Source organism: Lagenorhynchus albirostris, chromosome 8 (genome assembly GCF_949774975.1).
Source record: "Lagenorhynchus albirostris chromosome 8, mLagAlb1.1, whole genome shotgun sequence".
NCBI lineage: Eukaryota > Metazoa > Chordata > Mammalia > Artiodactyla > Delphinidae > Lagenorhynchus > Lagenorhynchus albirostris.
The window spans coordinates 15,444,795-15,472,114 of record NC_083102.1 but is presented as its reverse complement, the minus strand read 5'-3'; the positions used below and the strand labels follow the sequence as shown (position 1 = coordinate 15,472,114).

At 42.2% G+C, this 27,320-nt stretch overlaps 1 protein-coding gene across 2 annotated transcripts in view; it reads right to left on the bottom strand.

Moving 5' to 3' along the window:
* Positions 1-16,933, bottom strand: part of DGKI (diacylglycerol kinase iota) — a 447,808-nt gene extending 430,875 nt beyond the window's left edge. For both annotated transcript variants that reach the window (XM_060155951.1, XM_060155952.1), the window contains exon 1: positions 16,527-16,933. In XM_060155951.1, the coding sequence (XP_060011934.1) occupies positions 16,527-16,933 (407 nt within the window). The remainder of the gene's footprint in view (positions 1-16,526) is intronic.
* Positions 16,934-27,320: the final 10,387 nt, after the last annotated feature.

The following is a 27,320-nucleotide window of genomic DNA, read 5'->3' as shown; positions in this document are numbered from 1 at the left end:
TCTTGTTTTCTTAGCCAATCAACCTTTGTAAAGCCAATCAACCTTTCTCTCTGTCCTGTGTTAGGACTGCCTGGGCCCACTACGATGAAACACACAGCTCTCTCCTCTCAAGGGACTTTGGTCTAATAAACTACCAGATGGTAGAAATATGGCTATTTGCACACAGGAAATGGAAAAGGGTGAAGAAGAACCAAAGTGAAAAACTGTATTAGGGAGGCAATAAGCAAATATGGGCATAGATCTAAACTTTGCCATTTAACTGGCTTTGTGACCTCAGGCAAGTTGCTTAAAGTCTAAGCCCTAATGTCCTTATCTGTAAAATGGAAATAATAATAGTTCCTACTCAATTGAGGGTTAAATGAAATACTATATATAAAATGTTTAATAGCTCTCGACACAGATTAAGCATTTCATAAAATCAGTAACTTGTACTAATTAATATTCACACAAGTAGGTAGGTAAGTAAATTAACACTTGCTGTCCAATTTGAACCAAGAAAAGCTTTTTCCTTCTCTTAGCTGCACTTCAAAAGAACTCTGGAAGTACACAGGCTGCCTTTGCAGTCTCAGGGAACAGTCTACCAGTGGCTACTGGGAAGGGTGAGAACAGTGATGTCTGCTGCTTTTTGGTCATTGGGAGGAAAGGCAGGGTGCATTGGGAAGGTAGGTGGCCCCGTGGGTGTTCACTCTGCCCAGGAAGACCATGCTCTGCAGCTTTTGGGGTTCAAGGTTCTTCTGCTTCCTGTCTAACTTCAGGTGCTGAAGACGGTGCTTCCACTGGAGAGAAACAAAAATACACTACAGCTTACTGGTTGAGAGGGGGCCAATTTAAAAGGAAGAAACTGTTTTAAATCAGGCTGTCTTCTTAAAAACCTCTAAAGGAAGTGCTCTCTGTCTGAGAGATTGCCTGAAACCCTGTCATGTACATAGTACAATGATAAGAACAAAGTCCTTTCAATTTGAAGAATTTTCCAGAAGTTTGTCTCCAAGTGATACACGGAACCTTTCCAACTGCTTCCAGTTAAGCTTCTGTAAAGCTCCTTTTTTTAAAAATCTTTAAATAAATTGCTTTCAAGTGTTTTTAAAACAAAAATTATTTTTTCCGTAGAATTTTGACATCTTATGTACAAAGCAATGACACATTTTAAAATGCTCTTTGGACCTTGCAAGAAGTCTTTTTTCTGGCTATTTCCCGAAGATCTACATGATACACAAAAGCAACCAAACTGCCCCATCTTTGCCTTTTGAAGAAAAAAAATGGATTCACTTCCTCAATGCTTACTTCACAGTCCTGAGCCAGTTTTATTTGCTCAACAAATATTGAATAATCTTCTAAAATTAAAAAAAATAAAATATGTTGTTTGGTCTGGCTGAGATAACCGATAGCACACCCCAGAAGCTGAGCCTTCCATTTCTGAAATAATCCAGGACAGGTAGCATCTAGGAGCTTTTTTCTCTGATTGCCGGGACACTGCAGCCAGCCATTGTCTGCACATACAAAGAAGACATCATCCAGCCAGGCCAGAAGACAAATAACATCTTTCCTGGGGTCCCTGGTGACAACTCTATTTCTAGTACCTCTGGCTTTATCTACTTGTCTATTCCTGACACTGGGAAGCTCTGAGACCCTCGTTCCCCAGCCTTCCACGTCTGGCTTCCTGCTCCCAGCCGACCAGCTGGGCTGTGGGCCGCTGCTCCCTGATTCCTCTGCTCACTGCGCCTGTCTTCTGCGACCTTGGCCTTCTGCCTGATCCGATTTCCAGAGCACTCGGGAGGAGCTTTCTCCTCTTCGCATCCTCTAGTACAAGTGAACTAGTTTTTAATAAACCGTGAAAGGAAAAGTACATATTCTATACCTTAATGAATGCCAAGCCTGTAAATTAAATTTCCTAAGTGTATATCTATCTCATTTTCATATAATCTGAATAACTGTATCACTAGCTACCGACATTTGATGAATGTTCAATATTTTGAAGATTAAAAAAACGGGGAGTTCCCTGGTGGCGCAGTGGTTAAGAATCCACCTGCCAGTGCAGGAGACACGGGGTCGAGCCCTGATCTGGGACGACCCCACATGCCGCGGAACAGCTAAGCCTGTGAGCCACAACTACCGAGCCCACGTGCCACAACTACTGAAGTCCATGCCCCTAGAGCCCGTGCTCCACAACAAGAGAAGCCACCACAATGAGAAGCCTGTGCACCGCAACGAAGAGTAGCCCCTGCTCACCGCGACCAGAGAAAGCCCGCGCGCAGCAACGAAGACCCGACACAGCCAAAAATAATAAATAAATAAATAAATTTATAAAAAAAGAAAGAATAAAAAAACGAAATCTGCTCCTTAACTGGGCTTAAGTATGGATGATACCACCCTAACAAACACACTCACAGCACCTACTTTGTGACAGGGAGCCTTATCAGTGTCAACCTTCAAACAATCATACAAGGTAGGCACTATTGTCTTTACCGTTAGACAGGGAAACTACGGCATAGAGGCGTTAAGTAACTTGCCCATGGTCCCACAGCAGGCAGAGGTGGAGAACTGAACCCAAGAGGTAGGGCTCCAGAACCGGGGCTCTTAGCCACTACTCTACTCTGCCTCTCATAGAATTGAAGAGTAAGAACGGTAAGATTGATTGTGGTTTAATTATTACTGTTTTAAGCTTTGAATGTTTCCCCCTCCATCCAACAAAAGCCAGACCGTTACTATTATAGCTTAACTTAGAATTGGTTCCTTATTTATGAGTCTGAAAATCTGAAGGCCATTCTCCACTTGAGCAAAACCCATGGACGTTAGGCCCCAGAACTCTCCAAGTCCCCCTCTAAAAGCCGCTGCCTTTCAAAAACGGTACTTGCTCCATTTCAAAGGCTCACAAAACCTCAGGGCTGGAAGGAAAAAACATTAAAATTAATCTGCAAAATTAAACATTAAAATTAGCCTTCTTCCCACCTCTACCCAACCACAGCTCCCTCCCTCAGCCAATGCACACAGCCCTGATGGGTTGATTTTTTCTAAAATTACCCAGACAGTGCTCGTGCCACCTCTCTGAACCCTACGGATGTCAGGAAACCCATCAGCCGTTCTTCAGGGGCTTTTATATGTTACGTGAATAAAAAGTAGCTGGCGGGGCTTCCCTGGTGGTGCTAGTGGTTGAGAGTCTGCCTGCTAACGCAGGGGACACGGGTTCGAGCCCTGGTCTGGGAGGATCCCACATGCCGCGGAGCGACTGGGCCCGTGAGCCACAAGTACTGAGCCTGCGCGACTGGAGCCTGTGCTCCGCAACAAGAGAGGCCGTCCGGGATAGTGAGAGGGCCGCGCACCGCGATGAAGAGTGGCCCCCACTTGCCACAACTAGAGAAAGCCCTCGCACAGAAACGAAGACCCAACACAGCAAAAATAAATAAATTAATAAACTCCTACCCCCAACATAAAAAAAAAAAAAGTACCTCGCACATTTTCAAAGACTTCGTTATTAAACAAGTTAAAAACAAAACAAAGGTTTAGTTTAGAGTCACGAAGTTGACGGAGGAATTCTTCCTAAAATAGCTTTTCCACAGCAGTCAGTCAGGTGAGTCGGAAGGAGAGAATGAGTGAAGTAACAATACGGAACAGAGGTCACGGGGGTAACCTCTGCGTGGCTGGACCACGGTCAGGGCAGATTCCGGGAACACAGGGCAGCCATCTTTCTGCACGTTCTGAGTTCTACTCGCAGAAGGACAAGTCAACAGAACATTCCCTGAGGAGAAAATCAATGATGCCCCTTGGAAAAGGATGAGACAGACAGAGAGCTGGAGAGCTAATTAGTGCTACTCAGAAGGCAAATTAAGGCCTTTTCTTTGACAAGCTGCAAACAGCTGGTTAAGCAAGAGATGCTGCCACCCGTCTCCAGCCTCCAATAGCTGGCCAGATGGCTGGCGCAGGTACTCACACAGGAAGTTGTAAACAGAAACAGTCCTGAGCCGCTGGACAAAGTGTAAATGAGAGAAACGCAGACCTTTCTCTGAGTAAAAAGGAAAAATCACAGCTGAGATGGACAGGGAACGCATAACATAGTAGTTTATTTAAAGAAGGCAATTAAATTCATTCATTCAATAAATATTTATCCAACACCTACTGAGCAATAAGAACAGGATTCAGAGATTCAAATGATAAGGTGCAATTTTTGTCCTCCAAGGAGCTAACAACTTAGCAGGGAAGCGTACGACATTTAAAGTTAACTCTGTGCAAGGCACTGTGCCGAGTTCTCTACCTAAAGTAACTCATTTAATTCTAACAAACCTCTAAGAGAGGTATTACTATTACCACGTGAGCCTCAAAGGGGTGACATAACATTCCCAAGATCCGCTAGAACGTGCCAGGTTCAAATCCTAGTCTAATTCCCAGGAGATAAAATTACAATTCAGTCCTAACACAGCTGTTTAAAAGCATCATGTGAGGACAGGAGAGGACCAACCACCTACCACAAAAAGTGGACCCTTTTGAGTTCAAGCCTAAGGAGGAGTTTGCCGGATGAACAAGCCAGGGATGAGTTATGGGAGCGTTATGGGCAAACAGACCTAACTTGGCGTTTTTCTTTCTTTAATCTTCTATATTGCAAGGGTTTGTTATGCCTTGTAACAGGCCCAACATTCCAGCCAGTTCAAACAATTCCAACCACTTCCAACCATTTGAAATTTGCCCATTTTTATAGTGATTTCAAGCAAATTCAACCTCAAAGAAACATAAAAAGCCTAACAACTTAGATTTTTTGTTTTGTTTTGTTTTTTTTGCGGTACGTGGGCCTCTCACTGTTGTGGCCTCTCCCGTTGCGGAGCACAGGCTCCGGACACGCAGGCTCAGCGGTCGTGGCTCACGGGCCCAGCCGCTCCGCAGCACGTGGGATCTTCCCAGACCGGGGCACGAACCCGTGTCCCCTGCATCGGCAGGCGGACTCCCAACCACTGCGCCACCAGGGAAGCCCACAGCGTAGATTTTGCTTTGCTCCTTACCTTCTTCCCCGAGCTATCCATTCATATACCACCATTAATGCAGTAACTACCGTCCTAAAACGACAGTTATAGGGTCTCAGAAAAAATAATTAGGATCAATGTTACCAATATAACACTGCATAAGAAAGCAAATGTCACAGCCCAACATGTAGGCAACGGTCCTGCCACATGTTTCCAGTCTCAGAGTGAGGGCTTCTGAACCCACTTCAAGGACACCTCAAGGTTGGGTAAGGAATGTGTATCCCAGATCCCAGTCCAGAAAAGTCTGGAAGGTGCAGCTAGCCTGGGTCCTCACCAGGAGTCCTCATTTTCTCAGATTAGAAAGTAGAGTTCCAAAGAGCTAGTTCTAGTCTAACTGAATCTGACCCTATGAGGCAATGCTGCTGTTGCCATAGCAGAAATGAACACCAACAAAGCTCCCATCAACTTCATCATCCCTTGAGGCCACAGAACACAGTGCTGTCACTCTCCCATGTGAAAACCGAGCCCTAAAAGATCAATTAGAGCAGATTAAGGACTCTGGACAGTAGTTCGAGTGCAATCTTGCCTGGGGTGTGTCTTGATGGAGGAAGTGTACACTTAGCCAAGTCCTAAGTAATTACTGAGGAAGGAAACAGTAAACTGGAACCAAGTTTTGGGGTTTTTTTTTAACATCTTTATTGGAGTATAATTGCTTTACAATGGTGTGTTAGTTTCTGCTTTATAACAAAGTGAATCAGCTATACGTATACATATATCCCCATATCCCCTCCCTCTTGAGTCTCCCTCCCACCCTCCCTATCCCACCCCTCTAGGTGGTCACAAAGCACCGAGCTGATCTCCCTGTGCTATGTGGCTGCTTCTCATTAGTTATCTATTTTACATTTGGTGGTGTATATATGTCCATGCCACTCTCTCACTTTGTCCCAGCTTAGCCTTCCCCCTCCCCGTGTCCTCAAGTCCATTCTCTACGTCTGCATCTTTATTCCTGTCCTGCCCCTAGGTTCATCAGAACCATTTCTTTCTTTTAGATTCCATTCATATGTGTTAGCATACAGTATTTGTTTTTCTCTTTCTGACTTACTTCACTCTGTATGACAGACTCTAGGTCCATCCACTTCACTACAGATAACTCAATTTCATTTCTTTTTATGTCTGAGTAATATTCCATTGTATATATGTGCCACATCTTCTTTATCCATTCATCTGTTGATGGGCGCTAAGGTTGCTTCCATGTCCTGGCTATTGTAAATAGTGCTGCAATGAATATTGTGGTACATGACTCTTTTTGAATTATGGTTTTCTCAGGATATATGCCCAGTAGTGGGATTGCTGGGTCATATGGTAGTTCTATTTTTAGTTTTTTAAGGAACCTCCATACTGTTCTCCATAGTGGCTGTATCAATTTACATTCCCACCAACAATGCAAGTGGGTTACCTTTTCTCCACACCCTCTCCAGCATTTGTTGTTTGTAGATTTTTTGATGATGGCCATTCTGACTGGTGTGAGGTAATACCTCATTGTAGTTTTGATTTACGTTTCTCTAATAATTAGTGATGTTGAGCATGCTTTCATAGGTATGTTGGCAATCTGTATATCTTCTACGGAGAAATGTCTATGTAGGTCTTCTACCCATTTTTGGATTGGGTTGTTTACTTTTTTATATTGAGTTGCATGAACTGCTTGTATATTTTGGAGATTAATCCTTTGTCACTTGCTTCGTCTGCAAATATTTTCTCCCATTCTGAGGGTTGTCTTTTCATCTTGTTTATGGTTTCCTTTGCTGTGCAAAAGCTTTTAAGTTTCATTAGGTTCCATTTGTTTATTTTTGTTTTTATTTCCGTTTCTCTAGGAGGTGGGTCACAAAGGATCTTGCAGTGATTTATGTCAAAGAGTGTTCTGCCTATGTTTTCCTCTAAGAGTTTTATAGTGTCTAGCCTTACATTTAGGTCTTTAATCCATTTTGAGTTTATTTTTGTGTATGGTGTTAGGAAGTGTTCTAATTTCATTCTTTTACATGTACCTGTCCAGTTTTCCCAGCAACACTTATTGAAGAAACTGTCTTTTCTCCATTTTATATCCTTGCCTCCTTTACCAAAGATAAGGTGACCATACGTGCATGGGTTTATCTGTGGGCTTTCTATCCTGTTCCATTGATCTATAGTTCTGTTTTTGTGCCAGTACCATATTGTCTTGATTACTGTAGCTTTGTAGTATAGTCTGAAGTCAGGGAGCCTGATTCCTCCAGCTCCGTTTTTCTTTCTCAAGATTGCTTTGGCTATTCAGGGACTTTTGTGTTTCCATACAGATTGTGAAATTTTTTTGTTCTAGTTCTGTGAAAAATGCCATTGGTAGTTTGATAGTGATTGCACTGAATCTGTAGATTGCTTGGGGTAGTAGAGTCATTTTCACAATGTTGATTCTTCCAATCCAAGAACATGGTATATCTCTCCATCTGTTTGAACATCTTTAATTTCTTTCCTCAGTGTCTTATAGTTTTCTGCATACAGGTCTTTTGTCTCCTTAGGTAGATTTATTCCTAGGTATTTTATTCTTTTTGTTGCAATGGTAAATGGGAGTGTTTCCTTAATTTCTCTTTCAGATTTTTCATCATTAGTGCATAGGAATGCAAGAGATGTCTGTGCATTAATTTTGTATCCTGCTACTTTACCAAATTCACTGATTAGCTCTAGTAGTTTTCTGGTAGCATCTTTAGGATTCTCTATGTATAGTATGTCATCTGCAAACAGCAACAGTTTTACTTCTTCTTTTCTGATTTGGAGTCCTTTTTATTTCTTATTCTTCTCTGATTGCTGTGGCTAAAACTTCCAAAACTATGTTGCATAATAGTGGTGAGGATGGGCAACCCTGTCTTTTTCCTGATCTTAGAGGAATTGGTGTCAGTTTTTCACCACTGAGAATGATGTTGGCTGTGGGTTTATCATATATGACCTTTATTATGTTGAGGTAGGTTCCCTATATGCCTCCTTTCTGGAGAGTTTTTATGATAAATGTGTGTTGAATTTTGTCAAAAGCTTTTTCTGCATCTACTGAGATCATCATATGGTTTTTCCCCTTCAGTTTGTTAATATGATGTATCATGTTGATTGATTTGCATATATTAAAGAATCCTTGCATTCCTGGGATAAACCCCACTTGATCATGGTGTATGATCCTTTTAATGTGCTGTTGGATTCTGTTTGCTAGTATTTTGTTGAGGATTTTTGCATCTATGTTCATCAGTGATATTGGTCTGTCGTTTTCTTTTTTTGTGACATCTTTGTCTGGTTTTGGTATCAGGGTGATGGTGGCCTTGTAGAATGAGTTTGGGAGTGTTCCTCCCTCTGCTATATTTTGGAAGAGTTTGAGAGGATGGGTGTTAGCTCTGCTCTAAATGTTTGATAGAATTCACCTGTGAAGCCATCTGGTCTTGAGCTTTTGTTTGTTGGAAGATTTTAAACACAGTTTCCATTTCAGTGCTTGTGACTGGTCTGTTTATATTTTCTATTTCTTCCTGTTCAGTCTTGGAAGGTTGTGCTTTTCTAAGAATTTGTCCATTTCTTCCAGGTTGTCCATTTTATTGGCATACAGTTGCTTACAGTAATCTCTCCAGATCCTTTGTATTTCTGCAGTGGCAGGTGTTACTTCTCCTTTTTCATTTCTAATTCTGTTGATTTGAGTCTTCTCCCTTTTTTTCTTGATGAGTGTGGCTATGGTTTATCTATTTTGTTTATCTTCTCAAAGAACCAGCTTTTAGTTTTATTGATCTGTGCTATCGTTTCCTTCATTTCTTTCTCATTTATTTCTGATCTAATCTTTATGATTTCTTTCTTTCTGCTAACTGTGGGGTTTTTGTTGTTCTTCTTCTTCTTTCTCTCATTGCTTTAGGTGTAAGGTTAGGTTATTTGAGATTTTTCTTGCTTCTTGAGGTAGGATTGTATTCCTATAAACTTCCCTCTTAGAAGTGCTTTTGTTGCATCCCATAGGTTTTGGGTCATTGTGTTTTCAATGTCATTTGTTTCTAGGTATTTTTTTATTTCCTCTTTGATTTCTTCAGTGATCTGTTGGTTATTTAGTAGTGTATTGTTTAGCCTCTATGTATTTGTATTTTTTACATTTTTTTGTCCTGTAATTGATATATAGTCTCATAACGTTGTGGTCGGAAAAGACACTTGATACGATTTCAATTTCTTAAATTTACGAAGGCTTCATTTGTGACCCAAGATATGGTCTATCCCAGGGAATGTTCCATGAGCACTTGAGAAGAAAGTGTATTCTGTTGTTTTTGGAATGGAATGTCCCTATAAATATCAATTAAGTCCATCTTGTCTAATGTGTCATTTAAACCTTACATTTCCTTACTTACTTTCATTTTGGATGATCTGCTCATTGGTAAAAGTGGGGTGTTAAAGTCCCCTACTATTATTGTGTTACTGTCAATTACCCCTTTTATGGCTATTAGCATTTGCCTTATGTATTGAGGTGCTCCTATGTTGGGTGCATAAATATTTACAATTGTTATATCTCCTTCTTGGATTGATCCCTTGATCATTATTTAGTGTCCTTCTTTGTCTCCTGTAATAGTCTTTATTTTAAAGTCTATTTTGTCTGATATAGAATTGCTACTCCAGCTTTCTTTTGATTTCCATTTGCATGGAATATCTTTTTCCATCCCCTCACTTTCAGTCTGTATGTGTCTCTAGGTCTGAAGTGAGTCTCTTGTAGACAGCATATATATGGGTCTTGTTTTTGTAACCATTCAGCCAATCTATGTATTTTGGTTGGAGCATTTAATCCATTTACATTTAAGGTAGTTATCGATACGTATGTTCCTATTACCATTTTCTTAATTGTTTTGGGTTTGTTTTTGTAGGTCTTTTCCTTCTCTTGTATTTCCTGCCTAGAGAAGTTCCTTTAGTGTTTGCTATAAAGCTGATTTGGTGGTGTTGAACTCTCTTAACTTTTGCTTGTCTGTAAAGGTTTTAATTTCTTTGTCAAATCTGAATGAGATCCTTGCTGGGTAGAGTAATCTTGGTTGTAGTTTTTTCCCTTTCATCATTTTAAATATGTCCTGTCACTCCCTTCTGGCTTGCAGAGTTTCTGCTGAAAGATCAGCTGTTAACCTTATGGGGGTTCCCTTGTATGTTATTTGTTGCTTTTCCCTTGCTGCTTTTAATATTTTTTCTTTGTATTTAATTTTGATAGTTTGATTAATATGTGTCTTGGCATGTTTATCCTTGGATTTATCCTGTATAGGACTCTCTGCACTTCCTGGACTTGATTGACTATTTCCTTTCCCACGTTAGGGAAGTTTTCAACTATAATCTCTTCAAATATTTTCTCAGACCCTTCCTTTTTCTCTTCTTCTTCTGGGACCCTTATAATTCAAATGTTGGTACATTTAATGTTGTCCCAGAGGTCTCTGAGACTGTCCTCAAGTCTTTTCATTCTTTTTTCTTTATGCTGCTCTGCATAGTTATTTCCACTATTTTGTCTTCCAGGTCACTTATCCGTCCTTCTGCCTCAGTTATTGTGCTATTGATTCCTTCTAGGGATTTTTTTTTTTTTCGGTATGTGGGCCTCTCACTGCTGTGGCCTCTCCCATTGTGGAGCACAGGCTCCGGATGCGCAGACTCAGCGGCCATGGCTCACGGGCCCAGCCGCTCCGCAGCATGTGGGATCTTCCCAGACCGGGGCACAAACCCATGTCCCCTGCGTCAGCAGGCAGACTCTCAACCACTGCGCCACCAGGGAAGCCCTTAGAGAATTTTTAATTTCATTTATTGTATTGTTCATCATTGTTTGTTTGCTCTTTAGTTCTTCTAGGTCCATGTTAAATGTTTCTTGTATTTTCTCCATTCTATTTCCAAGATTTTGGATCATCTTTATTATCATTACTCTGAATTCTTTTTCAGGTAGACTGACTATTTCCTCTTCATTTGTTTGGTCTGGTGGGTTTTTAACCTTGCTCTTTCATCTGCTGCATATTTCTTTGCCCTCTCATTTTGTTTAAGTTACTGTGTTTGGAGTCTCCTTTTCACAGGCTGCAGATTCGTAGTTCCCATTGTTTTTGGTGTCTGACCCCAGTGGGTAAGGTTGGTTCAGTGGCTTGTGTAGGCTTCCTGGTGGAGGGGACTGGTGCCTGTGTTCTGGTGGGTGGGGCTGGATGTTGTCTTTCTGGTGGACAGTGCCACATCTGGTGGTGTGTTTTGGGGTGTCTGTGAACTTAGTATGATTTTAGGCAGGCTTTTTGCTAATGGGTGGAGTTGTGTTCCTGTCTTGCTCATTGTTTGGCACGGGCCATCCAGCACTGGAGCTTGCTGGCCATTGGGCGGAGCTGGGTGTTAGCGTTGAGACAGAGATCTCTGGGAGAGCTCTTGCCAACTGATATTGTGTGGGGCCAGGAGGTCTCTGGTGGACCAGTGTCCTGAACTCAGCTCTCCCACCTCAGAGGCTCAGGCCTGACACCCAGCTGGAGCACCAAGACCCTATCAGCCACATGGCCAGGTATGTGGGGATTTTCTTGCCTTTTGGGAAGTCTGAGGTCTTCTGCCAATGTTCAGTAGCTGCTCTGTAGGAGCTGTTCCACATGTAGATGTATTTCTGATGTATCTGTGGGTAGGAAAGCGACCTCCGTGTCTTACTCCTCCGCCATCTTGAAGGTCCCCCTTCAATAGGAGACTCCACTGAAGATGCCAACCTCCACAAGAGCTAGAGGTGCAGAGGCATTTGTTTCAGAGGGTTTGCAGCTTGCTTTTTTTTCCTTTTCCTTTGTGCTTTGTCTAGTTTCACTTGTTCACAAGGTGCTTCATGCTGAGGCCTCACACCCAGCACTTTAGATCAGAGTGCCTAGTAAGAAATGGCTGCGCTGACACCTCCAAAAGCCAAATTTTTAAAAACCTCCTTTCCCCAGCTCAGTGTGAAGGAAGGTCTTCTCCAGGCACATGCCACCAAGAAGGCAGGGCTGCCTTTCCACCTTGCTCCCCATCCAGGGATATGGTTTCACCCAGGGAGGGGGTGACCACCAGCACTTCTCATTTCCAGCCCGCAGCTCTGTCTTCCAGAAGCACTATTCCAGGCAGGCTTGGACAAGAGAACCTGTCTTCTTTCCTCAACTCAACTTCCATTCACAGAGAGGAAACTCTAGTCCAGGGGCAGTAGGTAGAGAATCTAGAACAAAGGTTTTAATCTGATCCTGAAGTCTCTAGATATCAAACAAATGTGTAAAGAGCAGACAAAAAAATTCAAAAATAAAATAAAAGTATTTACAAAGGAGGATGCTTCATACTGATATTCAGGAAAAGAAAACTTCCCCCCATACAATATTGATTCTCACACAAGGAAGAACAATGTCCATGCTCTCCTACTTGGCTTTCAACATTCCAATAGTCTTTCCTAAAAATCACAATCTTGTGTTGCAGGATAATACTCAAAACGGAAATACTTTGTTCTTATCAACCTGTAAAGAGTGATAGACCCTTTTTTAGCTTGCAGCGTAATCTAAGAAGTAAAGGCTCCTTGCTGCTACTTTTATCTCACACCAAAAACTCCCTTTCAGGAAGGTCTGGTATTACTATCCTGGTTTATAAGTAGAGAAACTGAAGCACAGGCATTACTAACTCATAAGTAATGGTAACTGTCCAGTCCTCCTTACAAACAAAATCACACTTCAACATTTATTCTGTGCTGCTCAAAGAGGTACAGACAGGCCAGCTCTTCCCTGGATCTAGGTTCACCTACACAACTCCTGTGTAGTTTTTATTAAAAGGCGTAAAAAATTCTAACCTGGGTATCTTCACAGAGATGGCAGGTGCCATGCAGGTGGTTTTGTTCTCAGAAGCAAAAGCAATATATTTTCTAGTGATCATGAATTTATATTCATTTCTATCTCAGAAAGAGTAGAGGAGTTACTTAAAATTATATGGCCAAAGGGACACGGTCCAAAGAAAAAAGTATACAAGAGATAATAAATAATGACCTGTGATATATTACGGAAGAGATCAAAGAACAGCTTACGCTGCACACACCCATGCAAACAGATACCCAAGGGAAGAGTTCGAGCCAGAAGTGAATGGTTAGGGAAGCATGATGGGGTGTAAAGAGAATGTCATTTAGAGTCAGATCTGGGTTTAAAGCTGCCTCTTACCCAAGGTCTAAGCCTCAGGTCCATTTATTTATAAAATGGAAATAACCATAATCACGTCATAAAACTGTCACTGAATAGTAAATAAGATATAACATGCAAGAATACTTAGCGCAGTGCCTGTACACAGAAGACAGTGAACATCAGCTACCTTCTCCTTCCCCTCCCCTGCATGTTTCTAAATGACTTTTTTTAAATTTTACTGATTTTAATGGGAATTCTTACAGTGGTTAAAAAAAAACAGTTCCTACACATTACATAGTCATCGGCACATATGTATCTGTTGCAGCACCATAATTTGCAAAGAAAAAGGAAGTAGTAATTTTAAGAGAAAAGTACCAGCTCACTTGCACTGCCTTCTAAAACCTTCAGCTTTACAATCTACGGAGACTATTTGCTCTAGGGGAGCAGAACCTGAAATAAAGGAAATATTCTCATGAGGAAAATGGTTCCCCAAAAAAGAAAGAGAAGATAATGAGGGGAAATCGAGGGGTATATAAAGGAGTTTATTTTACTTAACAAAGTAAAAGTCGAGCAAAATGAATAATCTGCCTCCAGAAATGGTTATTTAAAGGTTTTCTGTAAAGGGCTCTGGTTCCTAAAAAGACAGGAGTCATTGCATATGCCCACCCACTCCTCATTTATTTTTAAACCCTAGCTTATATGTTCCTTAGCAACAGAAGGAGCAGATGAGACCCCCACACACACACGCACACGCACACCATCTCCCCCAGCCCCCTTCTTCTCTCCTGTCAAGTGTCATTCCGCAAATACCCATGTTCTTCAAAAGATTTTTTTGACCACCTGCAGATCTCTTCTTCCCCACCTCAAATGATCCCCCTTACACAGCAGCCATACTTCACACCCTAACTCAACCCCTTCACTTAGATTCCATTCTGTGAGGTCTTCCTGACCCCTCTCCATCAACTTCCACCAGAAGCCATCCTCAGGTGCCCCCCAGAAGTGAGGGGATGTGGTCCTCACTGAGAAGCCAATGCCCAGCTCCAGCCAAAGCTGCTCTTTTCTTTCAGACCATTCCTTAACCCACCAGCGAAATGGCCGGGCCCAGCTACAACAGAGTCCAACATAAATGGCTGCCCTGGTGAATGGGTAGGCCATTCACCATGACTCTAAAAAAATCATCATCATCATCAAAATGGAGACACTCTCCAGGTTACCCAGGACAAACACGTGCCAGATGAAATGCCTACCTTCTGCTGTCTTTTCTCTGACTTTGGGACTGCCTGGCCTTGTTTGGCTGGGCATGGCTTATGAGTTCAAAGATCAATTGTTCAGCCTTTGGAAACAAGGAGCAGAGCAGCAATCCTCAGATATTAGCGTGCTTATGCATTGCCTGAGGAGACTGTTAAAAATTCCTACCCACAGAGAGCTTGATTTTGTAAGTGGGGGGTGGTGGGCATTTTTAACCAGCCACCTGAGGTGATGCTGTTGCAGGAGCCTTCCTGAATTGGGGACTGTAAAGCTTTATTTAAAAGGAAATGATGTTCACAAAGTGGGATCCACCTCTGTGATTGTAAGGCAGATGCGGTGTTATCCTTTTGCTAGAAAAACACCGTGTCTCTGGGTCGATGTCTATGTTTGCGTGTGCACACCCTTACACATGCATGTGTGAGCATGCAACCCAGAAAGCCATGGCCTCACAGAGCACTCATTTCCAAGAGAGAGGCTCAGGGAATGACCCCTGCCAAGAAGCGAGCTGAAATGCTTTCCCTTGCAAACTCTGGCTTTGTAGCCCTACCCAGTGAGGTGTCACGATGATGAATACCAACGACACAGGAACGATTCTGGGCCCAGGAGCCCAGACCCACAATGTGCTCTGCCTTATCAACCGTCCCTTCCAACTCGCAGTTCCTAAATTAGGCTGAATGTAGCCCCTGGTCCCCTAAGGGCCAGACAGGCCATCATAGCTTAGAAGTAGAACTGCCTGTGTCCTAGCATACCTCCCTAGAGCTACCTCACTCTCCACCACGTGTCTATTTTTAGAAACCAAAAATATAAAGAGAAACATCCATTTCATCCTGATCTACATGAGTAACTAAAAGAGCAAGTCAGGTGGGAAACTCCCTCAATGCACAGTGAACAAAACGCACATGGGGGATGAGGGCGCAACACCCTCCCCAGGAAGGCCGTTTCGGAGTCGTCAGGCGCCAACACTGAGACACAGAGCACATGCCCTAGTGACCGGGGCCTCCAGTCCAGGCAATGCCAACGGGGATCCCGGTGATTCACACACATGCTCCCAGAAATACAACACACACCCTCACAAACCCACACACCACTGTCATCTGCTTTTGCTTACATAACACCACATGGTGTGACAGGCTTAAAACTTTATAAGCACTTCTGGAAAGGACTGCTAACTTAAAATGAGGAGGGTCACAAAGATGCTTTTACTGACCCCTTTTCAAGAAATACTCCAGGGCCAAGGAAGTGCACATCTTTGTAATTCTGTGCTTGTTTATCACCTCAACTTTTAAAATTAACAAGCAGTAAGGGTCTCCAAAACCCTCCAAATCTATCAATACCTTTATTCTTGCCTTAAGGTGGGGGGCAGGGGGGAGGAGAGAACCTACTGGATCCTCATTTCTCATTCGTGAATCCTGACACAATTTGGGGTAGTCTTTTGGCATCATTCGGTGGCCATTTACCCCACACTGTCCTTGTCTTGTAAATACACCCATCCTAGGGGCAAGCACGGCCCCATTCTCTCCCCCATCCCTTGCTCGCCAGCAGGCTTCCCAAGTCGTCCTTCTGGGCACACCCAGGAGAGAGGGAGAGACCACGTGTACGTGTGACCCTCCGGAACCAGTTGCGTATCTACAGACACAGATTCACAACGACTCTTCCTTAATGGGATATTTCAATGCAGGTTCAACTTCCATAAGGATTTCTCTTCAGGATAGAACGCTGTTCTTTTCTGCCTGTCCGTGATCTCAAGTATCAAGTTAGTGCCAAAGGTTCACCCAGTAAAATCGGCAAGGTAGGGGGAGTGGTTGAAGATGACCCCGGCGTAGGGACAACTTTGAGGACTTCTCTCAAGAAAACCTGGCATATGTGTGTGTGCACCCCGCTCCCACACACACACACACACACACACACACATACACGCACGCATTTTTACTGTTGTTGTTCTGACCTCAGGGACTCAGTCTTCTCTCCAGTTCCGGGGGGGAAACCTGGCGCACGTAGCTTCCCTCCAGCCCAGAAGGATGGGATGAGAAGTGAACACATAGCCCAGAAGGGGGAGGGAGAAGGAAAGAGAGAGAGGGAGGGAGGCAGAGAGAGAGAGAGGGCGCCAGGTGCCCCCAAGTCCGAGGAAGCGCCTTTCGGGGGCGCAGAGAGGGTCTCGCACCCCGCGGCGGCACCTGCCTCCCGGCTGCCGGGCTCGCGTTCCTACCTGTAAGAGACCTGCTTCCGGAAAGTTAAGTTCCGCAGCTTCTCCTCCAGCGCCTCGTCCTTCTCTTTCGGGCCGGCGGCCCCGGGCTCTTCCAGGGCAGCGGCCCCAGCCGCCGCCGCTGCCCCCGCGCCCCTCGGGTCCGCACCGCCCTCGGCGCCCAGGCAGCAGCTCCCGGCGCCGCTTCCGCTGCTGCTGCTGCTGCCGCCCGTTGCCCCCTTCTCCTCTGCCGCCGAGGAGCTGGGGTTCATGGCGACCGCTCCGGCGGCCGCGGAGGGAGCCGAGGCGGCGCCGCTGCAGAAGCCGGACAGACGAACAGCGCTGACGGCGGCCGCCACCGCCGGAGAGCGAACAGGTCTGCGCGCCGCTGGCAGGGGCGGCAAATGGCAGCCCCTTCCCGCAGCATCCATCCGCGGCGGCCCCGCACCGGGGCATTGTGGGAAACTCCGTGCCTCCACTCCCCCTCCCCGACCAATCAGAGGCCACCTCCCTCCGCCTGCCCCTCCCTCCCCGCTGCAAACCCGCGCCCTCCCGCCCCCCTGGCCTTTTCCTAAATCGGGGGCACCGGCCAGGGCCGAACCTGAACTCTGCCCTGAGGCGTCGGGTCGCCGGAGAGACGGACAGAGGGCAGGTGATGAGGAGGCGCTGGGCTGGGGGCCTGCGGACACTGGCAGCAAGAGAGGAGAGCTCCGGAGGGAAATTCGGAGGACAGCGTGCCGCACCCCGGTTAAGACACGAGGAAGCGGAGACCGGGAAGGGAGAGGTGCCCTGCCCAGGCAGCCGGCCCGGGAGCGGTAGCGCCCACCTTGGTCCCCGTCCCCTGATGCCTGAAGTCCAGGGCGGCATTCTCCCCACCGCCGCTACCCGACCGTGCAGAGCCGGAGCCTGGCAGAAGCCTCCCTACGTGGGAAACCTCGGGGGGAATGCAGCGGGCGCGTGGTCGGGGCGAACCTGGGAGAGAATTCGTGAGCAGGGTAAATTAAGGGATGAGGAGGAGGTCCAGTTTAAGATGCAGGCGAAGCGCCTACCTCGTCTCGCAGGGCGAGGTCTGGGACCCTTTCATCCCTGAATCCCCCAGCCCAGAGCCTTCCTTACACATAGAAAGATCTTCCTAAACAGCTGTTCATAGATTGAATCGGATCACAGGCCCCTCAGAGAAGCAGAAAGACTGAGAGAATCCAGGACGCAAAGTGAGGACGTGAGCGCTGGGCGCTGCCGCGGCAGAGCGGAAAGGAAAGGAAGGGCCCGCTCGAGGAGGGGCTTCCAACCTCTGCGGACCCCGCTGCCGACACAAAGCCAAGCTTGCCGTCTCTGCAGATTTAATTGTCCACCGGTCTCTTGTTTTTGTTTCTAAGGTTACTGAAAACTCTATGAGGTTTGAATCCTGTGCAACAAAGTGTGTGAGACAGATAGTTTTCCAAATTAGGAATTTTCACGCAAGAATCACTGCTGTCAACAAACACGAGAAAGATTTATACTGAAGGCTAAGTGTAGTAACCAAAATCCATACGTATTCAATACACGGACAGGCAATGAGAGAACCAGACCAGGGAAGAATTTCAGGTCGGTGTTGCTGACCCCAAACAAGTCGCTTGATTCCCCCCCCCCTTTATTTTCTCACGACTACAATTAGGAGATTGAATAAGATACCTCAGAGCTCTCTCAACTCCCTCATTCTGTAATTTGCTGCATGTGTACATTATAATAAGCCAAGGGTCAGGGCATTTCCAGAGTGGAGTGAGGAAAGGTAATAATAATAAAAGTAATTTTAAAAACAGCCAGTGGTTATTAAGCCCTGGTTTTTACATGACGGATGTTGTGCTAAGTACTTTGCATGCCTATCTCTGTGCTTTTTACTCTACCCCTCAAATGTATGCTCCCCATTGCTCAGGCTTATGCAACTAGAAATTGGCAGAACCAGGTATTACACCCAGGGTGCCTGATTATAGGTCTCTGCCCCTCACCCCTCAGCCCCCCGCCACCCCCCATGCAGCGTGCTCCATTTTCAGAGGAGAATGGGCATATGAGGTGCTTCAACAGTCATGTTAAATGACATCTGTGACGACCTAGTGTATCATGACACCAAGGAAATGTCATCTTACCTGAATTACTAGGCAGCTTCCTAACTCCTCCTTCCTGCTGGACAGCTCTCCGTACCCTCCTCCAATCAATTCTCTAGCTCAACCCCCCAGAGACTTCTGATATGTTTTCCTCTACCTAAAAGTCTTCCAATGACGTCATATTGTCGTTAGGGCAAAGTTCAATGAACCCCTTCACTGATTTTCAAGGCCACATTAGTGGCTGCTGTGCCAGCCCTGCCCACTTCCCCTCCGCCCTGTCCTGATAGTGTCACTCTGAACCGGACTGTGTACCAGTCCCAGATGCTCTCTGCTCTCTCTGCTCCCATCTTTGCATGCATGGGTCCACTGCCTCCTTTTCTGAGTTCCTCCCATCCCTAATATTAGCCTAGCTAACTACATGGAAACGACCTAAATGTCCATCAACAGATGAAGGGATCAAGAAGATGTGGTATATTTATACAACAGAATACTACTCGGCCATAAAAAAGAATGAAATATTATAATGCCATTTGCAGCAACATGGATGCAACTGGAGATTATCATACTAAGTGAAGTAAGTCAGAAAGAGAAAGACAAATACCATGTGATACCACTTATATGCGGAATCTAAAATATGGCACAGGTAAACCTATCTACAAAACAGAAACAGACTCACAGACATAGAGAACAGATTTGTGGTTGCCAGGGGGAGGGAGGTGGGGGAGGGAAGGACTGGGAATGTGGGATTAGCAGATGCAAGCTATTATATATAGGATGGATAAACAACAAGGTCCTACTGTTTAGCACAGAGAACTATATTCAATATCTGGTGATAAACCATAATGGAAAAAAATATTTTAAAAAAGAATGTCATACGTGTATAACTGAGTCACTTTGCTGTACAGCAGAGATTGGTACAACATTGTAAATCAACTATACTTCAATAAAAAATTAAATTAAAAATTAAAATAAATTCAATTTTAAACTATAATATGATGCCATTTTTTAGAATAAACAATTTGAAAATAGATGGTATTGGCTGAGGAGGCAGGAAAACCAACACTTTCTCAAATTGTTGGTAGAGTTTGGTATAGTCTCTGATGGGAAATTTGGAGAGATCCACCAATATTTGAAATGCCAACCTAACTGACTTAGCAATTATGCTTCTAGGAATCTGTTCTCTGATATCCTTGAAAGTGTACACTAAAATTTTAAGACTAAAAACAATGTAAATGTTTGTTAATATAGGACTAATTACTTAAATTATCATTCACCTGAATAAAGGAATTCTCTGCAGTCATTAAGAGGAATAAGGCAAACTGATAAGGTATTGATATAAAACCATCTCAAAAATATAACTTAAAAAAACACTGGGTTCAGCGTACTTAGTATGCTACCATTTACAGAAAAAGAGAGGATAGCTACAAACATAATATTTCAGGAAAGGTACATAAGAAAACAGTGATAATCAGTCAGAGTTGAGTGGCCTTAGCTAGAATCTTGAGTTTTGCCTGATTAAATAAATATATATCAACAGGAGACAGAATGTCTTCCAGGCTAACAGGAAAGCCAGATGGACCAATCAGGTGTGTATTTGCATGTTTAAAGAGTGTATGAACACAGCCACTATGGAGAACAGTATGGAGGTTCCTTAAAAAACTAAAAATAGAACTACCATATGATCCAGCAATCCCACTACTGGGCATACACCCTGAGAAAACCATAATTCAAAAAGAGTCATGTACCACAATGTTCATTGCAGCACTATTTACAATAGCCAGGACATGGAAGCCACCTAAGTGTCCAACGACAGATGAATGGATAAAGAAGATGTGGCACATACATACAATGGACTATTACTCAGCTATAAAAGGAAACGAAATTGAGTTATTTGTAGTGAGGTGGATAGACCTAGAATCTGTCACACAGAGTAAAGTAAGTCAGAAAGAGAAAAACAAATACCATATGCTAACACATATATATGGAGTCTAAAAAAAAAGGTTATGAAGAACCGAGGGGCAGGACAGGAATAAAGACGCAGAAGTAGAGAATGGACTTGAGGACACGGGGAAGGGGAAGGGTAAGCTGGGATGAAGTGAGAGAGTGGCATGGACTCATATATACTACCAAATGTAAAATAGATAGCTAGTGGGAAGCAGCCGCATAGCACAGGGAGATGAGCTCAGTGCTTTATTACCACCTAGAGGGGTGGGATAGGGAGGGTGGGAGGGAGATGCAAGAGGGAGGAGATATGGGGATATATGTATATGTATAGCTGATTCACTTTGTCATAAAGCAGAAACTAACACACCATTGTAAAGCAATTATACTCCAATAAAGATGTTAAAAAAAAAAGTCTATCAACAAAAATGCACTGCTACACAAAGGAAAATAAGGTTAAAAAAAAAGATCACTGAACATGCACTCGATTTTAAGCCAGAGAGAAAGAAAGAAACTTACACCAGAGAAGCCCAAATAGTTCCAGCATAAGACAAATGAATTCTTGTTGTGGGGTGGCCTTCTGAGAAGTTACTTAAAATATCAGTTATCCTTTCAGACAATTTATTTTCCTTCTTGTTTTTCAGTGGTCACTAAGCAACCTTGTAATTATTCATTCAACTTCTTAGTTACGTTGACTCTAAAAAGTGGAATCCTTGGGCATAGGTCAAAACCACTCCAATCACAGGAAAAGAAATGGACGTTCAGGTTTAAAAACATATCATGTATGATTTGGAGGAACGTAAGTACATACACAAGAAAATGAGCTTCTCTGGGTATACTGAAATACGCTGCTTCTCATCTCAGACCTCCCCTGGAAAAACTCTCCATCACCGGGTCCAAAGCCATGCCCCACTAGTGGGCTCCTTACCTTATCTTCCTATTATTAATTACTGTTCATTCTAACATAGGTATCAGCGCAGTCTTACATACCAAACTTGAGTCTCCCAAATTCTAGGCCTGATCAAAACAGCCTCAAGCAGGAAATTTTAAAGAAAGAAAAACAATTTTTTTTAGAGTTTAGATTAGCCAGCAAGACAAGTAATAAAGAGAACATCATGTCTAACATTTTAAAAATGTATGTAGTGATTAAGAATTTTCAGGAAATAATACAGAATCATTTATTATTTTAGAAAGCAAGTCACACACATAAACCACACAAAACACACATATACCACATACACACACACAGACACATACCATTTAGGGTTTAAGTTATTTAAAGACCAATCTAAGGTTAATAGAGTTTTGGAAAATATTGTCAGTAAAGGAAAAAATTAAAGGAAGTTTCCAGGTTGGAGCTGACGTGTGTAAGCTTATTCCTGCCTACCACCTTTATACTTTCTACTTTCTACTTTTGCTGCCTGGAATGCTCTACCTCAAAGATTCCCAAACTTTCTCAGTTTACACTTACATATATAATATGTAAGTATAATGTATAATTACACTTACCATCTCAGTAATTATTTTTCCTGGAACCTCTAGACCAAAAGAAGAACCGAACATTTAGGTTTATTAGGTAGTTAAGTGCTAACGATTGAATAACCATTTTATGCCTCGACGACATTCTTTGCTGTTTAAAAAATTGATACATATACATTGAAAGGAAAAAGGTAATGTTTGTATTTCATCCTTAAATAGCTCCAATTATTTACTAATGAGATAGTAATGGGCATGATACAACTTCTCAAACCTTGGAATCATAATAGATACCACTTTGCTTTTTATCAGAGCAACCACTGAACCCCCAGCTCTGCCTAGATAATAATGTCAGTGAAAATAATGTAGCATGATCCGGTGTGGAAATTGTCAACTAGCTACAGTAGTTTGCATGGTGTCTAACAGAGGTTGAGTATCACTGTTTGCCCTGAAATTTTTAAATATCCTTCAATGCCCCTGTGAATTCACTGCAGAGACCTGAGCTCCTCCATGGCGTTCAGAAACCATGGCTCTACCCCAATATTTTTACATGATGTTTGTTTTTGCACGGGTTCCCTAGAAAACACATTCTTAGGCAAAGCGTACAAGCCAAGGCTTTACGGAGAATTGTAGTCCCAGGACATTATGAAGGGAAAAGAGAAGTAAGGCAGAAAAAGAGGGTGAGTATGAGATGGCTGCATCCTCACAAATAAACATACCTGGTTGCTTGGTCACCAGAACTTTGTCCAGACAGAACTTACATCATCACTGTATCTGGGAACATTCTGTCTGCAAGAAGAAGGGGCATTTCTCTGCCAGTTTCTTTCTGTCTCCTGACTCCTGTCTCTCATTGGTTGAAGTTTGTCCCTTAGGGAATTGACTCACTCTCCCTTCCAGGTTATGTTCCTGGGGAACCCAGCATCCTGCCACACAGCTGGAGTTCTTAGTCCTTTCTGGAAGTGATGGGAGGAAACTCTAAAACTAGAGACCGGTTGAGCCTCAGCATCGAGTTGTTGAGCTTCCTGCCACTCCCTGAGTCCAGTCCTTCTTGGGGGAGGCTGAGACAGCTGGAAGAGGTAGGATATCAGGCAACGTCAATGTCAATGGTGGAGGTTTTCCATTAAGCAGAAAAGAAATAATAGGTTGGGGGGACAGGAGGGGCCAATCAGTCTGGAGACGCACATAAACTGGGTCCTGGACACTCTGCTTCTTCTCATCGTTCAGGTCTTACCTCTCATGTCACATTTTCAAAGAAGCCTCCCTGACACTCCCTAAAATGCCCTTCTTAGCCATAGCTGACACAAAACTGTGTGTTTTTTTCATAAATTCACAGCACTTCCCACTGTCTAAATTGTACTATTTACTTCTTTGTTTTCTCCTCTTAGAACATGAGCTCTATCTTGGCTAATGTCTTCAACAAAACTACAAGACATACAGTAGGTACATTAAAAATGTTTATTGAATGAATGAATAAATGTTATCTAACATTCATGGGGCTAGAAAGAGAATCAGAGGGCCAGTCAGGAAGGTGCTGGGATTGTAAATTTACTAGGCAATAAGGAAAGGAGAGATCTGTACGAGGACTGTGTGTTAAAAAACCCAAGATTCCCAGGCTTACACCGTTGCATACAAAATATGAAGCTGCCATACAAAGTATGGATACCTGTTGAAATAGAATGGAGAACAATCTTTTATGTTCTATTGATAGGAATTAATAGGAACTTATTAGCATGGGCAGTCTCTAAGCTAGATTTAAATTAAAATAGAGCTATTATTTCTCCAGGATGAAAGGGGTCTTAAACTCATCCAATCCAGCCTCCCATCCACGCACAGTACTCCCACAGCATCACTTCACATGATCCTTTTCAGCCTTGAACAACTGCAGTTATGGGGAGTCACTACTTTCTAAGACAAGTCAGTCATTTTCAGCAGGGTATGTCATTTTCAACAGGGTATGTCATAAATTTCTTCTCAGTTTTCGTTATTATTCCTTACTCTGTTTGTGCACCCAGAAGAAATAACATAATTTACAATGTTCTTGTACTCGAGCACCTGGCTTGGGGGCCAAATTGAAGGAATTAACATTTATTTTCATTAAATTTCCCCTTGCTGTGTTCTGACCATCATTCACCCATCCAAGAGTCTTGGGGATCTGAAGTATGTCATTCATTGCATTCACAATCCCTCCTGATTCTCTATCAAGAGCAGATCTGATCTGCAATATACTGTGACGTTGCCGTAAACTTCCTGAAAAAGGATAAGGTCAGAAACAGAATGAATGGTGTACCCCTAGAAACCTCGATCCAGGCTGATAGTCATTGGTTTTACAGGCAACCACTAAACAGTGATATATACTGTTCTAGGCACTAGCAATTCATCAGGGAAAAACTAAAGACCTCTCTCTTTCTGCTCTTTTGGTGCTAAACATTCTAGTGGTCTATTAATCAATAACTTTTGTGAATAGTTATTAAAATCCAAATTAAAACATTGAGCTGAACTTTTATCTGCATTTCTCTATTTGTGGACAAATTTCAATTGAGGGACTATGGGCAATACTCTATTTCTATTACATTTCCCCAAAGTATCAGACAAGAAACCCTATCAGAGAAAATGAGGCTAATCTAATGTGACTTTTTAATTAACCCACCTTAATTTCCAAAAATCATATCCTTCCTTTTTCAACATATACGAACACTTCTTCAGCCTCTCCTATGGAAGCAGTATGCTAATGCTGAGGATTCAAAGATGGATACAATTCAGTAAATTTCCTGAAAGGGTTTACTATTTAATTGTAATAAATGAAAACCATTTCCTTTCTTTTTTAGTGAAAGTGATGAAAGCCATGTGGCAGACCCCAAAGCCTTTTTATTCAAAATCTTTCATGTCCCCTTTCTCCCTCATCTTCTTAGACTACAGAGATATACAAATAAAATACTCCTTCCCAAACTGCCCTGCAGTGAAGTGTGACTATGTGACCTGGTTCTGAACAATGAGATTAAATCCAAAATAACCAGATGAGGTTTCTGGGAGAATGTTTTACTAGTACAGAAAGATAATTTGCCCTTTCAGTCCTTTGCCCATCTTCCTTCTTCAATTCAGTGCCTAGATGTATAATAGCCATTTTACAACCATGAAGATGCAAATCATTTACTAAGAATGGAAAAGTCAGTTGTAACGCGCATTGGTCCCTAATGACTTCCTTGAGGAGTTGCTAGCCCAAGACAGTTCATCTATTACTAGACTTTTTATTATAAAAGAAAATTAAACTCTTATCTGTTTAAGCCACTGTTGACTGGATTTTTTATTTGCTTGCAGCTAAATGCATTTCTAACTTTCAGTTGGCACAAATGAATTCAGGAAAAAAAATCAATATATTGGTTGAAATATTCATAATAACCTAAATCAAACAGGGTAGTTCAGTGAGAGCCCCCTCCCCAATTGTACTTTGTGAATAATTTCCGAAGTTAACTATGAAGTTAATAATATTACTCTTTAATCAAATCATTCCAATTCTAAAATGTATCTTAAGTAAAAATCCCAAGTAAGAAGAAGTAAGGAAAGGAAAATATTTGTTGTAGAATGATTTATAATGATGAGGAAGTGATCTAACAGATAAACAATAGGAAAATAAAAATTTCAATGTCCATTGAAGGACTATTATGCAGATCCCCCAAATAATAGTTATGGATCCATGCAAATTTGTCATACAAATTGCTGATGATGTACTAAATGAAAACACTGCGATATGAAGTTGAATAACAACATTATTGAAACTATATAAAATATGGGTAGATAAGGCAGAAAAGGAATGCACAAGTAGAAAAATAATTGGTTTTGAGATGACTCAATTTTTTCAAAAATTATTTATACTGCTATAATTTTATACTTATAATTATAAGACATTTTAGATGATAAATATTATTTTTTTAAATACCATGTTCTTTCAAAAATATCTTTTTGTATTCCTACCAGGGACAGAGGTATCATAAACTTTTGGTTTAGAATCACTGTAAATTTAAATAGATATTTAATTTAAATAAATGTCATAAAACAGTTTAACTCAGAAAACAGATGAATTTTTGTAATATTAGGAAAGTTCATTAAGATTAGAATGGTTACTCTCAAGAATGAACATGAAATGTAGAGTCAAATGACTTAAACAAATTTTGTTTTCATTTCCCTTGCATGTCATGGACAACAAAATTATCTTAATGATTAAGATTGTTTGTTTTCATTTCCCTTGCATGTCATGGACAACAAAATTATCTTAATGATTAAGATTGTCTTTTGCACAACTAAAAATGGCAATAATACGATGTCAGAGCTGGGAGGAATTTAGGAGATTGTCTGTCCCCACCTTTCATTTCAGAAATGAAGAAACACCTAGAGAAGTTAAGTGACTCACCAAAGTTCACATAGCTAGTCAGTGGAGAACAAGGATAGTGTTCAGGTCTTCTTTAATGTTATTCATTCCCCACAATAAACATTTATTCATTAAATAAGCATCTATTAAGTAGTCACTCTGTACTGCTATACTGGACAGTGTGCTAGGTACTGTTTTCAAAGATAAGTTGGGGATAATATGCTACTCTGTGAGGATCAGAGTTTTGTGGGGTGAACAACAGGATAATAATTATAAGCAATATTGACATAAGTGCTTTATGGTCTACTAGATTCCAAATGTCTTGGAGTATGATCTTGGAGGACCTAACAGATGATGTCTGAGGAGCCCAGGGAAGAAGAGACTTTTGCCTTACTTCTGAAGATTTGAGTGGAATTTCACCGTCCAGAAATAGTACATTGCAAAAGTGCAGAATAATAAAAAGAACCAGGTGTGCTGAAAAATGCTAAATACTTTGATATGGCATAGACTTGGAATGGAGGAGCAAGGGAGAAGTGGAGGTAGATGAGGCTGGGGGGTAAGTTACAGACACTTTGAGAAATCCTTCTATTCTCTGAGGATTTTGAACTTTGTGGAATAAGCAAATAAAAAGTGCAGATTATTCCTAGGTAGGAAAAATAGTATATTTAGATTTGTTTTAGAAATCTATAGAGGTGTGAAGGACAAAACTGAACAGGGAGAGGCAGAAAGACAAGTTATGAGGTTATCGAAACAGTTTGTGCAAGAAATACTAAAGGCTTGAACTAAGGCAGTGGCAGTGGTCTAGAAAGAGGAATAAATATCTGAGAGATATTACTGAGATAGAACCAAAAGTATTTAACAAATTAATTATCGATATTGAGGGAAATGGTAGAATCAAAGCTGAAACAAACAAATAGTTCTAGAAATTTTAGGCAAATTCTCATAACACAAAGAACC